This window comes from Lacerta agilis, chromosome 2, assembly GCF_009819535.1.
Source record: "Lacerta agilis isolate rLacAgi1 chromosome 2, rLacAgi1.pri, whole genome shotgun sequence".
In the NCBI taxonomy this organism is placed as follows: domain Eukaryota; kingdom Metazoa; phylum Chordata; class Lepidosauria; order Squamata; family Lacertidae; genus Lacerta; species Lacerta agilis.
The window spans coordinates 85,490,819-85,509,314 of record NC_046313.1 but is presented as its reverse complement, the minus strand read 5'-3'; the positions used below and the strand labels follow the sequence as shown (position 1 = coordinate 85,509,314).

At 44.8% G+C, this 18,496-nt stretch overlaps 1 protein-coding gene across 1 annotated transcript; it reads right to left on the bottom strand.

The window, feature by feature from the left end:
- Positions 1-3,250: 3,250 nt before the first annotated feature.
- EFCAB12 (EF-hand calcium binding domain 12) lies at positions 3,251-16,700 on the bottom strand. The gene is made up of 10 exons (XM_033141875.1): positions 16,579-16,700; positions 14,769-15,282; positions 12,853-13,041; positions 12,073-12,235; positions 10,138-10,334; positions 9,048-9,261; positions 8,022-8,166; positions 6,961-7,059; positions 5,053-5,154; positions 3,251-3,525 (listed from the first exon to the last, which is right to left on the bottom strand). Exons 1-10 carry the CDS (start codon positions 16,698-16,700, stop codon positions 3,267-3,269), a joined length of 2,004 nt encoding a protein of 667 aa, XP_032997766.1. The 3' UTR covers positions 3,251-3,266.
- Positions 16,701-18,496: the final 1,796 nt, after the last annotated feature.

Sequence of the window (18,496 nt, the reverse complement as noted above, 5' to 3'; positions counted from 1 at the left end):
AATTGCTTGAGAGGGGGAAATGTGATTCAAATTTGCTTTAAAGGCATGCAGACTGTGAATAATTACAAACAGAGTTCCTGGTGCTGAATGGGCAACAAACTGGTAAAGGAGATTCAGTATAAGTAAGTAGAAAGAGGTGCACAATAGTGCACCCCCCAACTTCATAATGTGAACAGCATGAACTAGCAAATGTATGGGATTGTGGCTGCTGCAGTCGTCCCTGGGTCCTGCTGCTGCCAAGGTTTGGCTTAGTGTTACATCTATACCTGGGATGTTTTGTCCTGCTTGACCTGTAGTCAAGCTTTGTTCTTGGCTTATTGTTTGTGTTATTTTCCGGGGGAGATTGCGGCTTAGCTCTGGGTGGCATGGCAGCAGAAGCTAAGCAGCTGTGAGTACTGCTGTCAGTCTCCACACGCTTGTACATGCATAGCCATAGTTTGGCTGAGTGTCATGGGCTACCATAGCCAATATATGCTCATAGGATCTAAGCTGACCATTAGAAACTAGGAAAGAGATCCTGTAGTTATGGTGGATAGTTAAGTGAAAGATCAACAGAGTGTGGCTGCATGTTTGGAAAAAAAGACAAATTCAGTGCTAGAGATTATTAGGAGAGACTGAAAAAAACCTGCCGGGATTATAATACCTTTATATAGATCTATAACGTGAATGGATTTTGAATACTACATACTCTTCTGATTGCCCATCTTAAAAATGAATATATATATATATATATATATATATATATATATATATATATATATATAATTACATTTTTCCCATTCAAGGACTCCCAAAGTAGCTTACAAAATAATAATAATAATAATAATAATAATAATAATAATAATAATAATAATGCTGCATTAACAATACAATCAGGAAACAAAGAGCAAAAAACTTTTAAAGAAAAGAGTGAAACCAATAAAAGCAGACTTAAAACTCCACACAAAGGCCTGGGAAAATAAATGGGGGTTATCTGGCACAAAAAAGGTAAGACTTGATGTTAGAAAAACACCCTGGGGATAGAACTTTAAAGATAGGAAGCCACCACACAGAAGGAAGGCAGATCTTAAGCTGATTACTCATTCATGGGGTAACCCTTAAGGCAGAAGTGTCAAGAAGGAACATGAGATCTACTGGTGGACCTCTGGATGATTTGCAAATGTTTCTGGCTCCCAACTCTTTTAACTATAGCAACAACTAATAATAATAATAATAATAATAATAATAATAATAATAATAATAATAATAATAATAAATTTTTATTTATACCCCGCCCTTCCCCGCCAAACCGGGCTCAGGGCGGCTAACACCAATAAAATCACAACAGAAACATAAAACAGTTCATTAAAATACAGATTAAAATACAATTTAAAATTAAATCTAAACTGCAGCCTCATTTTTAAGTAGCCCACCAATCACGCCAAAAGAACGAAACATCAGGGTTAAACAACTAAGACTCCCCCCGCCCCAAACGATGTGTTAAAATAAAGATTATGGAAGAATCAAGGAGTTTTTGTATTAAAGGATTGTGTGCTTAGCTCTTACTCACAGGAAGCAGGTTGAAATGAATGGAAATAACTTAGTCATGCTCATTAATTTCAATGTCTCCCCCCCCATCCCCCCAGCTACTATTTCACCCTCTAGTTTGTGAAATATAAAGACCTGTCTTATACTGAGCCAGACCATTGGTCCATTTAGCTGTTGCCTACATGGATGCTAGTGCCTCTCCAGGGTTAAAGGCACAAGTCTTTCTTGGTCCTTTCTGGAGACTGCATAGGTGGCACATGGCACTTTTGGCATGCAGAGCATGTGCTCTAACATGGAGCCACAGCTCTTCCCCAAAACAGATCCTGCATGCCTGATGTCTGACCACTCAAGTTTAAGGCCCTTGGATCCTGAGCCATTTAGGATGTTACAGTTAATACCAGCACTCTGCATCACACTTGGAAGCAAGGCACGAGCCCACTCTAGGACTCCAAAGTGATGGAAGAGGTGTAGAAAGAGGAATTTCAGTGACCAGTTAGTCAGATCAGCTTTCCTATGAGAAAAGGCTAAAGTCTTTGGAGCTTTTCAATTTGCCAGGGTGCTGGGAGGTGACCAAGAGAGGGCCTTGACAGTGATGTATAAAATTATTGGATAAAGAGAATTCTCTTAACACCCTCAGTAATATCTGAATAAGGAGGGGGGAATCAGTGGTCTACCAGATGTTGAGGAACTACAGCTCCTGTCATCCCTGATCATTGGCCATGCTGGCTGGAGCTGATGGACTTGGGAGCCAAACTACACCTGGAAGGCCCCAGGGTGCCTATCCCTACGCTAGAACCTGGGACCAGACTTCTGTACCTGTAGAGTCTCCCTATACATTTACAGTAGGAACCCTGATTCTCCACAGATACATAAACACTCCTGATGTTTCCCAAACTTGAGTCTCCAGCTGTTTTTGGTGCTGTAAGACAAGATGGAGAGTTCATTTGCTCTCGGCTGATGTACATATTTCTGGAATAAAAAATGACTTAGAATAGAGCTGTCGTCTTCAGAAGCTTCATTGACTCTTTCACTTCAGGAGCTGCGCTGCTTATCTCTGCTAAGACTGCTCGTTATGCAGATTGTTGGAAACACACTGGACCCGAGAAAGGCTGGGTTCTGATCAGCCGGGAGGGATCGTTATCCACTTGGCTTACGGTCGGCCTTATCTCCAATAAATTCCCATCATCCCTAGCTAGCAGGACCTATGGTCAGGGATGGTGGGAATTGTAGTCCAAAACCGCTGGAGACCCAAGTTTGGGAAATACTGAGATTGGGTGACAAAATCAGCAATGGGGCTGTGGGGACCTAGCAAGCAGGCCCCCTAAACCCATGCATTTACTTCCTCATTTTCGGAATGCCTAAAGTCAGAAAATGCAGTTGGGTCACATGACTTTTAGAAAATATCTGAAGGCAGCCCTGTTTAGGGAAGTTTTTAATGTTTGATGTTTTATCACTTTTTAATTATTATTATTAATATTATGTTGAGAGCTGCCCAGGTTGGCTGGGGAAACCCAGGCAGATGGGCGGGGATTATTATTATTATTATTATTATTATTATTATTATTATTATTATTATTGAAAGTCTTGAAAAAACCCTTTAACCAAACAAGACTGTTGCCATCCATCTTTCACTGCAATCTTCTTACCATGTCCTTACGATATTGGCTTTTCACAGCAGATTCGCTGGAGTAGTCACATGCTCATGAAATGTCAGTGTTCTGGAACATTTTGAAACACTGTCAAATATAATAATTATGCTTTTGGGAGTCTGGATCCCCGTACGACACGTATCCCTGGTCATTGACTGGCCAGCTGCGGTCAGGATTGTATCTAGCAGGATAGGCTGGGGACGTGCGAGGGACGTGGCTGAATATAGCATCCCCGTTGTCGCGGGCTTCCTGGGGTAGAAAGAGACGCAGTTTGCTAAGAAGATGTCCTGGCCAGAAATTATTTGGGTCAGTCTTGGGATTCAGGTGGGCAAACATCTTCCTTAGCTCACTGAAAAAAATAATCCAAGGAAATAAATACTGTTAGTGTGAAACACAAACCAACACACAACCACAATATGCAGGCTTCGTTACATGGAGAATTCATGAAAACATGGTTCGTTGTTCTTGCAAGCATATGAAAATACACAGGTCTGCGTAAAATGGAAAGGAGGCCTAGATCTGGAGTAGGGTAGTGTTAGAAACTCAGATATATAAGCTAGGTGCTGAATGACTCCTTAAACCAAGGTTAGGTAAAGGTAAAGGTACCCCTGACCGTTAGGTCCAGTTGCGGACGACTCTGGGGTTGCGGCGCTCATCTTGCTTTATTGGCTGAGGGAGCCGGCGTACATCTTCCGGGTCATGTGGCCAGCATGACTAAGCTGCTTCTGGCGAACCAGAGCAGTTCACGGAAACACCGTTTACCTTACCATCGGAGTGGTACCTATTTATCTACTTGCATTTTGACGTGCTTTCGAACTGCTAGGTTGACAGGAGCAGGGACTGAGGAACGGGAGCTCACCCCGTCGCGGCGATTCAAACCGCCGACCTTCTGATCGGCAAGCCCTAGCCTCTGTGGTTTAGACCACAGTGCCACCAAGGTTACTGTCACCAAAATTGAATGTCTAGTTGCCATTTTGGGGCAAGATGGCTCCAAAGTCTTATTTTTCAAATGGTGGACTGACTGTGATTGATTCTCATTTAAACATCTGGGTCATTCAGATGACAACCTTCAGCTAGGTTAAGAGCTTTGAGAACTTAAGGAAGAAAAGGCACTATATATGCCTATTCCAACCTCTTTTTCTTAATGGTGACTGCTCCTGCTCTGGCTGCACAGAAAAAGCATTTTGGTTCCTGAAATTCATTATGATTGTGCAAATCAAATATAACTGATCGAATTCTACAGGATGTGGTTTTAGTGTGTGAAAACAATCTGGATCTCCCCCAGATGATGGAGATGTCAGGCACCATCCTGACACATCTGCACTAGACATTTAAAGCACTATGACACCACCAGTCATGCGTCCCCCTACAGAATCCTGGGGACTGCGGTTTGTTAAGGGTGCTGAGTTGTTAGGATACCCCTATTCTTCTCCTCACAGAGCTACAATTCTCAGAGTGGTTGAACCCTCAACTCCAATTTGCAGGTGACTCTGAAAACTGTGGTTCTGTGAAGGGAACAACTCTCAGCACCCTCAGCGACCACAGTACTCAGGATTCTTTGACTGTTTAAAGCGATACCACGGTGTTTTAAAAGAATGGTGTGGACACAGCCTTAAATAAAGATGGGATGGGGAGTTTGAGGGAATGCACACAAGCAGGGAGAGAATAAAAGAATGAAGCATAGTTAAAGAATATTATCATTAAACCTAGGAACGGGAAGAAACCAAAGCAAAGTGGAAAAAAGGTGAGGAGAGGGAAGGAGGAGGCCAACCAAACATTTAAATCAAAATCCTGCATGAGGAAATTCCTTGAGGTATAAGACTATAAATTGTTTTTAAAACTCTTCTAAAAGAAAAGAAGAAACGTTGTGCCATACCTTTCCACATATTGTTCCACAAGTATGCCCTTTGATTCATCGAAGGTTACGTGAAAAGCATTGAAAAAATTATCTGGAGGAAGCACTTTTTTTGAGTGAGGCCTGCAAAAAAAAAAATGCATTTTAAGCTTAGAGGTGGCAAAGCTGGAAAGGAGAATCTGGTGAACAGTCAACTGACAGGATAGAGGAGCCCCAGACCCAACACCTATTTCTATCCAAACCGTATACCGTATTTTCCGGCGTATAAGACGACTGGGCGTATAAGACGACCCCCCAACTTTTCCAGTTGAAATATAGAGTTTGAGATATACTCGACTGCAGATTCTCCACCTGGCTTATAAAATGACCCCTGACTTTTGAGAAGATTTCCCTGGATTAAAAAGTAGTCTTATACGCCAGAATATACAGTATCTGAAATATTTCAGCCTGATTTCAGGTCTAATCCCTGGAAGCAAGCGTAGCCTAACTTCTATGTGACACACGTTATGCACTCATTCACACCGAATGAAGCATGCTCACTGAATGCAGTGGCTGAATTCAACGAGAAGGCAGTAGCAACCGGTTCTGCCAGCACTGATCACCTGACAAGTCCCTGACTTATTCTGAACACCCGCCCTGCGAACGCTCTTGCCCGTGTCTGCACTGGTGGTGGAAAGCAACACCTCGGCCTCCAGAATAAACGGAGCAGCCAGCAGGCTGGCTTTGGTTGATGCAGAACAGGAGTGGGGAGCTTTCTTTCAGCAAAAGGACCGGATGGCGAACTGGCCCTCCTTCCATCAAGCACCTGACGCCATCACCTGAGGGCACTTCGAAGGGGCTTGCTGCCTGTGCCAACCAGCTGACAGCGAAGCCTCTCTTGGTCAGTTTGCAGGTGCATTTTGGATTCAAACCACACCTGCACATGGATATATTTCCTCTGCAGACCGGCAAAGCTGCCTGCAAAGCTGCTCTGCGAAGGAAAAAACATCCGTTTGCGAAGCAGTGGAACCCATAGCTGTCAAACTTCCATTTTTGTAGGAAATTCCCCTATCAGTACTATAGTCTATAGTATAGTACTGATAGGGGAATTTCCTGCAAAAAAAGGGAAGGTTGACAGCTATGGTGGAACCACAAACTGAACCTGCGAACAGGCAACTGCAAAGGGGCCTGCTGTCCATGTGCCCCGCTCACCAAGGAATGTCCAGCCTGTGGGCCTGCTTAGGCACAGCAGGAGACCTCATTTGGCTCACAAGGCTGTTTTCCAAACTCTGCCTGCTTGTCCCACATCAAATGTCCTATGTGCCATCAGGTGCGAGGGCAGGTAAGGGTGCAGCCGCAGAGCAGCAACCGGACGTTTACAGTGTTCTCCGTGTCCTCAGTGGCACAAGAATGCCTTCCATCAGCTTCGGCTGGTGACCCAGCTGTGCTCTTATTTAGACAGGGACAGCCTATCTAATGTTGTCTGTGCTCTTGTAACTTCTAGGTTACCTTACTGCAGCGCGTTACACATAGGGCTGCCTTCGAAGACGGTTAGGAAACTTCAGCTAGTGCAGATTTCAGCGGCCAGGTTGCTCACTGGTGCAGGATGGTTTGAGAATATTACACTGATCCTGGTCCAACTGCACAGGCTGCCAATTAGTTTCTGGGCTAAACATTTGTCCCATGTGGTTTAGAGATATAGGCCCCAGAAGTGGCTTTTCGCCCTCACTAAGACAAGACACCAACCAGCTTTTGCAGAGTGACCGGGTCAACTTCAATAGAAAGAAATAAGGCTGCAATCCTCACCACACTTACCTGGGGGTATATCCCCTTGCTTCTGAGTAGACATGGGTAGGATTGCAGCCTGAGGGGGCCAAACTCAGTGGCACAGCTCTACATTGCAAGCACCGATAAAAATCTAGGATAACACCCAGCAGACTGAACACATACTTCATGACTTTCCAAAACTCTCTGTATGACTTATAGCGGGTGCTAAGGGTCTTGTCTGTTTTTTGGACGTCTGTCTTCTTAACCTCTGTCGTCTTCTTTCTAGGGGAGAAGGAAAAACAATTTGTTTAGAGACACCAAGAGGGGAATAGATGGAGAAGACAAGAAAACACTCAGAGCGGCATTTGTCCGCAAGCCTCCTAATATTTTTGCAGCAGCAAAGCGGTAAAAATGCTGTTGTTCAAATGTTGCTGAGGAAATGATTTTAAGCCAGTGACACAGTATTGGAGCCGTAAGCAGCCCATAATGGCTGTACTCTGAAGCAGGGGCATGGGTGTGGCATAGAAATCCGAAGACCTTCCAGTCCAGCGTTCTGGACTTTGCATCCTATAGTGCCTCTGCTTTTGCTCATGCCAGGTGAGGCATCCGATGCTCAAAGTCCACCCCCTCACTTACTTCAAGCCTTGGTGCTGTTCAAGCCTCAGGAGCATTTCCTGCAGTTCTTGGGGCTGCATTAAGGTACAGTGGTACCTTGGGCTAAGAACTTAATTCGTTCTGGAGGTCCGTTCTTAACCTGAAACTGTTTTTAACCTGAGGCACCACTTTAGCTAATGGGGCCTCCCACCGCCGCCGTGGAATTTCTGTTCTCATCCTGAAGCAAAGTTCTTAACCCGGGGTACTATTTCTGCGTTAGAGGAGTCTGTAACCTGAAGCATCTGTAACTTGAAGCGTCTGTAACCTGAGGTACCACTGTATGGTACTTCAGCCAAAACCAGGTGCTCTAACCTTATGCAGCTAACAGCCTATATTCCATATGAAAGTTGCCCACAACACCCATGGACAATTAAGCCAGGGAGCTGTGGACTGAAAGTGCCCAATCGATTCAAAATGCCCAGTTGACTGGCTTTGGTTGTAAGCAAGGAAATTCCAGCATGAGAATTTGCAAGGACTTCTCTGCTGCTTGTACAGGAACTGTAATAGGATACATTCTTCAAACCAAACCAAACCTATTTGGATATCATCTTGATTTTAAAAAACAAACAAACAAAAAAACCCAAACAAACCCTTTTTTGTCTCCCGAAGTGCTTGATGGTTGTGCTGATGGCAATTTTGGATGGTATATAGATTGGTCATAATAGCCTCCAGGTTGTCTCATCTTGCGGAAGTGGTTCCCCTCTCTTACAATTTTGTCCGGTGGGTAGAGCAAAGCTGAAGGTACAGAAAACGAAAATTTTAAAAGAGAGAAAGAACTGTGGCATTACAGTCAACCCACATACAGCAAAATTTCTACCTTAGCTATACAAATAATCCTGGGTAGGTTCAAGCAACTAGTGGATTTCCCCATGACTCACTTGAGTGGTGGACCTCTAGAGCAGACAGCTTGCCTGAAAGAGCCCAACATGAGCCAGTGCATCTGGGTGTTGCTGGTGTAACTCTGTATCAGCCAGTCTCCCTCCTCCCTTTCCCCAGCTTACAGAACTTGGGTGGGCATTGCCCACACTCTAAATCCTACTTTCATAAGAGCTAGAAACGCAGCCAAGTTGGTGTGCTTGTGGAGCACTTGTACGGAATCGCAGGATACCGGCAGGCCGCATGTTAAGTTCTGCAGAGCAACCCTACCCATCTTTACTTGGAGATAAGTCCGCTAGAACATAAATTCCTAAGCAAGTGGGTTTAGGGTTGTAACCTGAGTCAACTGTATTCTTTGTTATACCAGATCCACCACCCATCAAACCTGAACAACTACGTTACAGTTTCAGTTACAGGTAGGTAGCCGTGTTGGGTCTGCCGTAGTCGAAACAAAATAAAAAATAAAAAAATTCCTTCCAGTAGCACCTTAGAGACCAACTAAGTTTGTTCTTGGTATGAGCTTTCGTGTGCATGCACACTTCTTCAGATACACTTCTTCATGCATGCACACGAAAGCTCATACCAAGAACAAACTATGTTACAGTGTAATTCTGCCTAGGTATTTTTTTTTGGGGGGGGGATTAGCAGGCGACTTCGACCCTGAGCCAGTGTAAACACCACCCTGCTTTGATGATATACAGGTATACAGCACTCCCTCCAGTGCCCTTGTTGCACCATACCCCTTTTCAGTATCTTTTCGGTAAGTGGGACGCCGTATTTTTCGCACAGCTTGAGACACTGAGTGTAGACCAGGTGGCAAGCCAGCCGGTGTTGGTCCACCAGCTCTCCCATTTCACCCTGGATGGTGCTCGGAAAGCAGTGGCCGTCCACAACTGCGTCTCCGGATCTCACAAGCCGACACTGTTCTGCGTACTCTAAGGGGTTGGTCTTTCTCTGCAACGAAAAGACATTGCCTCTTTTGTTGACACTATCTGAACGCCGCTGTGCTGTGCAAAACATTGTAGCGTGCCGAGGAGGATTTTCCAACTGAGAATTAAAGGACCTACTAATACAGGGCTTGTGGGAAAGTGTGGCCCTCCAGATATTGTCGGGGCAGCAACTCCTCTCAATTCTAATCAACAGGACTGATGGCCCCCGCGGGATGAGGGGGATTCTTAGTTCAAACGCAGGTTTCCCATTCCTGACGTAATGTATATTCCTTTCTAACCCTGAGGAATGACTGCTGCCCTATACACTGTCGGGGCGGGGAGCCTGTGGCCCAGCCGGTGTTGCTGCACTCCAACTCCCATCAGCCCCAGCCAGCATGGCCAACAGTCAAGGGTGATGGGAGTTGGAGTCCAACAACAACAACAACAACAACAACTGGAGGGACAAGAGTTCCCACCCCCGATCTGTGAAAAGGTACCTGAAAATGGTCTGAGAAGCTTCCCCCCCCTTGAAAAAACCTCCCTTCCTCCTGCAGCCTTTTAGTGACCCCCAAATCTGCTCAGAGGGAAGGGGGAATCAAGTGTGGAAGGTGATGCTGGTGACAGAAAATGGAAAGAGAAATTGCTAAAAGGAGTGTCCAGTTAGCAGGGGGAGAATTTCCACTGGATTTGACACACTGCTGTGAATGGAGTAAGTCCTTTAACTTGCAAAACCCAAGGTTTGGAGCCAACTCAACCGAGTTAAGACAGCGTTCGAGGGGTAACTCGACATTTCTTTTTACAGTGTCGAAGGTGGCTTGAAAGAGGGATCACCAATTATGGCCTCCAGAGTCAAAGCAAGAAGAACGAAGGCGCAGAGAGTTCTGCCGCAGAAACACGGTACCTTAGCCCGCCGTCTCATTTCCCTGTATCTTTTCCCAACTTCCTCCATCTGATTATAAGTTAGATGCATGCGGTCTAGTTCGGTGTTGATGGGGGGAACTTCAAGCCGGCATATCTTTGCTTCACCAGAATGTTTGGCGAATGTAACGCTTTTCCTACAACACTTGTGTGCTGCGGAAGGTGGGAGCTCTTCTGTTTCTTTCAGAAGGGGAGAAAGGGGGGGGGAAACAGACACAGCAATAGAAACCTGTCAGAATCCCTCTCACACACGAAATCTGCGCTGTGACCACCAGCAAGCACCTATCGCCTGACAGTTTAATGCCCTTTCACGCTAGATCATGCCGGCTCATTCACTTTCTTCAAGGGATGACATCATGAGATATTTTTCCTCACAGGGGTTTTCAAAGTGAACAGTAGCCATTCTTGTCATGAAATTCTACTCAATATTGATCCAGAGCAGAACTCCGACGTTTAGTTAGTAGAGTAAAAACTTAACGTTGCAGGATTCCAAAAAAATAGACCAGAGGCAATTAATATTGAATCCAGCAGAGCTTTACTGCTACTGAAGGGAAATGAGCATAATGGTCACAAATCCAATACATTCAGGATTGGCACAGTCCATAAGACATACAGTTGCAGCAGATTTAACTTAACCTTACAATAACTTATAAGTCTAAACCTTAACACTAAGCATACTATGTACAGAACACCACACCAGAAGGAAAAGAGACAGAAAGAGAAAGTGAAACCCAGGCTCCTTCTGACCCTACTTTTATAGTCAGCATGACCTTGACTGAAAGAGATAAGAAAACCAGTTTAAACCAGCTGTATTCAGCTTCTCAGAAGGAATAACCCAAACCTCAGTAACCTTCTGCTTGTTTCTTTCACACAGAGAAGCTTCCAGAACCCTACTGAATTAATTAGAATATGAAAGATCTCTACACATCAGAACAATACTTTCTGCACTAAGAAATGCAAACTGACAATTCTGGCCTGCTGTATTAAAAGAAAGTAATTCCCTTATTCGAGAGTAATCACCTCAAATCCAGTAGGGGCCTACTTCTGGGAGCATCTGCAGAGCACTAGGAATTCTAATCTGAGGTACAGACTCTCAGAACTGTGGAATTGGAAGGGACCCAAAGGGTCCTCAAGTCCAAAGCAGGTAGCTATGGTGAAAACCAAAAGAAAGCAGCCCTTATTTCTGATATAATTCAGAACGCTTTTGCCTTTGGCTCCACCTCCACTGGCCTGCAGCCCTTAACAGATTACACACACACACACACACACCACTGAAGGAAATACAGTTCTTGACATAACAAGCCTGCCCATTTGACTCTGAATTGCATTTGTTGGGGTTTCCTTGGAGTTGGCACAGCAAAGGGGACACTTTCCCCTGCACCTTTGTCCCTGGCCAGCAGGGGTGGAAGGACTGTGGCGGCAGCTGTACTGCTCCATCAGTCTCCTTCGCTTCTGGCCAGGGGCTAGGATGGCAGCCTTACAACATATTGGACAGCAGAGTGTCTTTTGAAGAGGACTGAAAGCATGGACTGAAAACTGAGGGTGGCCTCCCCCCACCCTCCGGCAGTGGTTTGCTGGTCATGCCATTCAATTACTTTATGTGAAGATTGACTCCGCAAGACCAATGCTGCTGGAGGTGAAAAGTACTACTAGGGTTATTCAGATATGACTCAAACATGCTTTTCAAACATGTAGGCTGAACATGCCTTTCTTTCCCATCTGTAATCAGCTTGGGTTAGCAAGGCTCTTAGAAACTATTGGAGGTGCAGGATAAATTGCTACAGCCAGAGCTTGTATACACACTGGATACACAATGGAGTGCCAATTTAAAAAAAAAATTTTTTACAAGGAATTCCATCCCCGTTAGCGATGTCAAGACAACAGAACCATGTCCTAACACTTTGGCTTGTTTGTTTACCTGGCTTTGATTCTTTAGGCTGCCTCCATTGCTCTCTTAAGTTTTCTGCCCATAATCTCTGACACTCAACGAGGTCATCATTGTTTATATAATTCACTTTCTTTGACATCATGATGTAGGTGATCACGTCTTCCAGGTCAGTTGTACTGATAGGAACGTTGGTCTGCAAACGAGTATAAAATCAAAACTGCAATCATCAGGTCCAATCACAGTAAGACTGAATATGTGTGACCACCAAACTGAAGAGAGAGTCGCTCCTTATTGCAATAATCTGCCTTATCTTTGTATGTTTTTCACAAAATATGCATGTTTGAAGTGCATTATATCCTAAAAATACACATTAAGTATGCATTTTAACCTAGTATGTGCTTATTTTTAATGTATATTTAGTTTTTTGCCGAGAACCATATCAGCTAAGTGTGAAAACCGAAAGGGTGATTTCATTTCGATCAGTATATTTGCCCAGGAAGCAGAATCCAGAACCCGTTATATTCAAATGCTGACCCATTGAAATCCTTGAGCATCCGTACTGTGTGTGCCACTGTTAGCAGCAAGTGAAATGATGTAGGCCAATAGTTGCTGTGTGGATGCTTGTGCCCTGATCTGGCTAAGAGCATAAACACATTCTTCAACGTAAGAGGAATCAAGTGTGCAAAAAAATGGTTGAACATGTGATTCCCATGGCCGAGAAGCAACTACTGAAAATCCCTACCCAGGAACATCTACCTAATCTCTCTGTCTAAACAGGGACATGGTTTATAAATAGTCTTTGCCACTGACCTCCTGGATTATTTTAATGAAGTCGTCTCTCTTGAACCTCATCGTCTTGGTCCTGTCTGATTTCTTAAAGAGGTCCACCAGCTTGAGTTTCTGCTTGTGCAGAAGGTTTTGCAGCGTTATGAGGGACTTGGGGCAAGGAGCGTTGATACGAGGGATGACAATCTTGTGTGGTGGCTTCGGTCTCACATTCTGAAAGACAATGGGCGGGAGGGGGGGGAATGGAAAGGGACATGTAAAACTTTCTTCCTGTGAAGAAGAAACATTCTCATTGGTCATAGGAACACAAAAGAACCAGCCAATCAGTCATCACAGTGAACACATTATGAAGCTATGTAACCAATCAGAGCTGGCGATGTGTTGATGGTGACGGCAAGAAAAACAATTCCCATTGACCTCACTCTGAATAGAGGGAACAGTTAAGTGTCCCTTTTGATCAGGTGAGTAAGCTGAACTCCCTGTCAAGCTGCAAGTTTTCTTACTGGCCAGGATTGCAAAACAAGCCTGTTGCCCTGATCCAAATGCAGTTTGTGGAGTTGCGGGTGATGAGTTGAGGCAGAATGTGGATAGGGATGCATGCAACTCCCAATTAACATGGGGTTTGTTGCAAGGCATTGCACATTTAAGTGAAATTGAGTATATTTGAAGAACCACCATTGAAAAAGTCTGCAAACACCCTGTTCAGCCACCGCCCTGCCCTTTTTCTGACGTTTCCGGGTCACTTCTGGGTTTGGCGCGATGCATGCATGCATGGTCACACACATATTGGACGCACCTAAAAGAGTCGCTGCCTGTATATATACATTCACATCCCACTGAAGAGGATACACTGTAAATAAACTGTGTCTACTTTTGGATGTGCTTCCAGATACACATGTCCATCCATATTGCATTAACGTAACAAAATGTCCATTGGCTGCACATCCCTGTCTCCACCCTGCCCTAATCAGGATCTATGCTTGATGGGATTGTGGCAGGAGAGGGTTAAGGTTAGCAGCTTGGCAACAGAGACACGTTCCCTCTTCCCCCCAATATCCTTCCCGGTGCATAGATTTTTAACCTTTTGTGTGTGTGTGTGTGTGTGTGTGTGTGTGTGTTTGTGTATGACCTTGTTGTTATTTTGCATAATTTCATTTGTTACATTGTTCTATTTTTGTTAATGGATATCGTGAAAGAGTAATAGCTGAGATGGGGGATCATTTTTGTTTGCAAAACGAAAACCTCCATTTGGGGTCTTAACTACCTTAAATCAAAACAAAATCGAAAATTCTTTCTAGTAGCACCTTAGAGACCAACTGAGTTTGTTCCTGGTATGAGCTTTCGTGTGCATGCACACTTCTTCAGATACCTTAAATCAGTCAGTCAAATTTATCCGATCTGCTGAGCTGCTAAGGCACAGGCAGAAACCTTATACCGGTAAGTAGAATATTTATCCCAACCCATCAACAAATTACGTATTTCTCCCCCTATTATTCGAAACTGAAACTCCCTAGAGAATTCTAACCCTATGAGATAGCACAAAGGGAGCAAAACTGCCTTAAATCTCAAACAGCTGAGTTGCTGAGGCCAGCTGGGGCTCTCTGTGGCACTATGAACTTGCAAGTTCCTAATAAGTTCCAACACTCTGTCACACAGGCAACCCCTCATTTACCCGGGGGTTGTGTTCTGGATCATTGCGCTCTTGTGTGAAACCGCAAACCCATTGAAAAAGCCTGCAAACACCCCGTACTGCCCTTTTAGTGACGTTACTGGGTTACTGGGGTTTGGCACTGTGTGTGTGACAGCACATCTATTGGTCAGGAGAAGGAATCTGGCAGTCAGAGCCAACCCCCTGGGCTAACTGTAAGTAAGAAGGCAGGCAGAGATGGGGGGGGGGCCCTGTCACACTAGCCCCAAAAGGACCAGCCTCCACAGCTTACCTCAAGGGCGTCATCTTCCCACAACTTGGCTTGCACTTTAGTCTTCAACGCTTCCTTGTATTCTTGTATCTTCCTCAGCACATTTTGTTCCTGCTCACTGACGGGTTGCTTCTCCGTCAGCCACTGCTCAAGGTCCACACAGTTCAGCAGATTCTGCAGTTGTATTCTTCCCTGGATCCAAGCTTCCAGCTCTTGCAGGTCTGCCTCCTCTTTCGCAGAGGTTTTATCTTCAACCTCTGGAGGTTTTCCTGAGTCCACAGGTTTCTGCTCTGGAGCGGGAAGTTCAGGCGGGTGTGGCCTGGGCCCGCAAACTGCCATTTCACTCATAGGAGGGGCAATGAGAATGCGACGTCGAGATCTGGGGGGCCCAAACCTGCTTGGTTTCACTTTGAGGAAAAAATGTGGATAAGCCTCTCTGATCTTGAATTGTTTAAAGCAGTGGTCTAAAACCCAATCCAGGTTCTCGGCGGGGGATTCTTCGAGCGATGCTGCATTTGACAGAGCTTCGCCTTCGCTGAAAAGAGAACGAAGGGATGAGGAAGTTAAATTTACCCCAATAAAACAAAACCTTGTTTTATATCCCCCCCCCAAAGCTAAGTCTCTTTCCATTAGACCTCCACCAAGAATGGATAATTCTGCTGACCATTCAATCACAGTTTCACAAGGGCACAATTACAGGCTCTCTCTGAGACACAACAGAGCAGTGGCTCATGAAGAAACGGGGGGGGGGACAGAAGGGGCTGGAGTGTCTCTATGGCTGGGCAGTTCTTTCTCTTGTTTGTTTGTTTGTTTGTTTTTTAAATTATTGCATGTAACCCGTGTACAGATTAATGTGTGTGTGTGTGGGGGGGGACTGCTTACTTTATGTGATGGCCTCGCCCACTTTTGTTTTTAGAAAGGGATGGGGAGGGGGACATTAATGTGACAAAAACTACAGGGGGCTGGAGCTTGCAGATTTCCTAAAGGGCTCTCATACCTAATTGCCCTCCCCCCTGCACCCATAAGCCGGGCACCACATTTCATTACTGTAATGTGCAGTTTGCATGCACAGCGCATTACTGTCATACAGAATAATAAATTCACGGGGATGGGCTGCATTTGTTCATGGCATAGGAACTACATGTGTGAGCGGATAGTTGAGAAGGCAACCCGGAACAGGTGTCTTCAAAGTCTGACACCCCAGCTTGGGTTGCCTGCTGGGTGATTGGGGCCCTGTGTCTCAGCTATCACTGTCTGGGAAACATCAGTATACAGAAAGAATGCCTCTTTTCAGTTGCTCACTCAGTGCCACTGTATAACAGCAGGAAGCAACTTAAAAGCCAAATCCCACACTATGATCATGAGTGAGAAAGAAAGAACTACATACTAGGTAAATTGTACCAGATAGTTAAGATTGCCAGTTTTAAAGGTTTTTACATATCTGCACATCCTTCTTTCATAAGGAAAAACAAACCAGATTTTACAAGATTAAAATTATTCTACCCCTACTTCTTTACAAGCAAAGAACAACCTGGGGGGGGGGGGGTTCTTGTCTTTTATATGCTGTAAGGAATGTTGCTGTTTTATATGAATGTTTTCCTGTTCTGCTTTATAATATATTTATGTATGAGTTTTTCTATGTAACTCGCTTAGATAGGCCTACCTTTTAGTTGACAACTTTTGGCACCACATTGGCTATCTCCGATAAACAATAACAGATCCTAAATACTGCACTACTGAATTCACGCCCCCCCCCAAAACCCTACTGAACAAGTTGTTTATAAAGAGTTATAAACGGGCTCCGTAAGGTCTCATGTCGCAGTCTACAAACCTCTTGGGCGAAGAAACGACACTTAGCTGAGGTTGCGATGAAATGCTAAATTGCCGCGATCCCCCACTCCGAGCGCCTGATGTTCGCGATGACCAGCTCATCTGATCCATTTTGGTCGACATTTCGGTGCACAATCGGACGCCTCCTAACGAAAAACTCGTCCGGTGGGTTTTTCAGAAGAAGCTCAGAAAAGCCTTTTCATCTCAGATCGGCAGAGGGAAAAGAAGCAGCAGAGAACGAACCCCTTATTTCTCTTCTGTAGCCCTCAAGCGGTCCTGGTAGCAAAAGGGCAAGGTCCGCGTCGTTCTTTCTTACGCATATGCGTTAGAGCACAAGGCAAGAGTAGCATTTTGGCGGGCGCCAAGGCAACAGCCGCGGCCGCCGGCAGCTGATTGGCCGAGAGACGCCGGCCCGAACGTTGTGTCGGCAACCCTGGGAAGCAGCTCGCGCCAATCCCGCGCGGCAATGAATGGCTCGGCGTCGCTCTTGCGCCTGGATTGGGGATTCTCGGGACGTAAAGCGGGAAGGAGACTGGACGTGGCGTAGGCTTCTGGTTTGCCCGCAAAAAAAGGCGCGCAGGCAGCCTGATCCTATTCAAAATCCCACTGAAGTCAACGGGGAGTGCGCGTAGTTCTCAAGGTGAAGCACAAGTTAACACTTAAATCGGTTTCTGTATTTTCCCGTCCAAGCAGTTGGCCGAGCAAACAGAGTAAGCTAGCCTAAGCTTCCCAGAGCGACTTTTTAATAGTCGGTTGCCATATTTCAAACAGTGAAAATCCGGAGCTTTTTTGGGCAAAGTTGTTGAACTTTTTTTAGTTTTTCACACACCCCTTGCCGTTTTTGAGCGATTTTTATGGAAAATCGGCATTGGCTGCATTACATCCCAAGTTTCCTGGGCATCCATTGCATTTCCACCCGGATGCCGCTATAGAGAGCGGTATTCCGTATATAACCGGCAATTTCCAGACATATGGCTACCCTATGGTATTTCCATGATAGGAGCCAACTCCTAGGGGCTGAGGGGTCTTCGCCCCCCCAAAAAAATATTTGAGGGGCCCCACCCACCTCCAGCCATTCAAATAGTGTGCGTGTGCCATGTCATCTGATCCATTTTTGCGGGGCGGGCCTCCCCCCCCCATATTTTATTCAAGTTTGCACCCCTGTCTATTTCACGATTCATCCTGCAGCTCCTTCTAAAGCATGAACACTGCCAATCATGAAATTGTTTCGTTATATAAATCACAAACAATCTCATTGTTGGCACTGTCCCACTAAATGTTTCTTTGGCAACATTCATGAATATTTCGTATGCTTGGTACTAATGAAAAACCTTGTATTCCACTATGAATTATATTTTATGGCACTCATTCTTTTCTAAGTTTTATATGATTATTTTATTCTCTTGTAATTTTATTTTTCCTCTCTTTATTATTGCTTTCAAGTACAGATAGGGTAAACCCACAGAATCAGCAGGTTGCCACAACCAGCCATTTGGAGCTATATTCTCTATTAAGGCCACTTTATTTAAGGAAAGGGCTGGTGCTGTGATGTTTTCACTCTAACAAACCCTGCTCTTTGCAATTTTCTTTGCCATGTTCATCTGTTGCAGAAAATGCACCCAAGAGTCTTGCAGCTTCTTAAGGATTAATTTATTATGTTTTACCCCTTCATGGATGGAACCTTCACAAATGCAGTGAGCTATGACCCATGGTAGCTTATGCAAGAGTAAATTATTAGTCTTTGTGGACCAAGATTCTTTGTGATTTTTCTTTGAATAATGTTTGATTATCAGTGAGCAAAAATGGCCTCACCATAAATAAAAGGCAGGCAAATAAATATAATTGAGATTCAATGTTGTACCATCAAACCTAACTTCTTTCCCCTCCTTGCCCCCATGGTCCTCTGTGCTCCTCCAGGA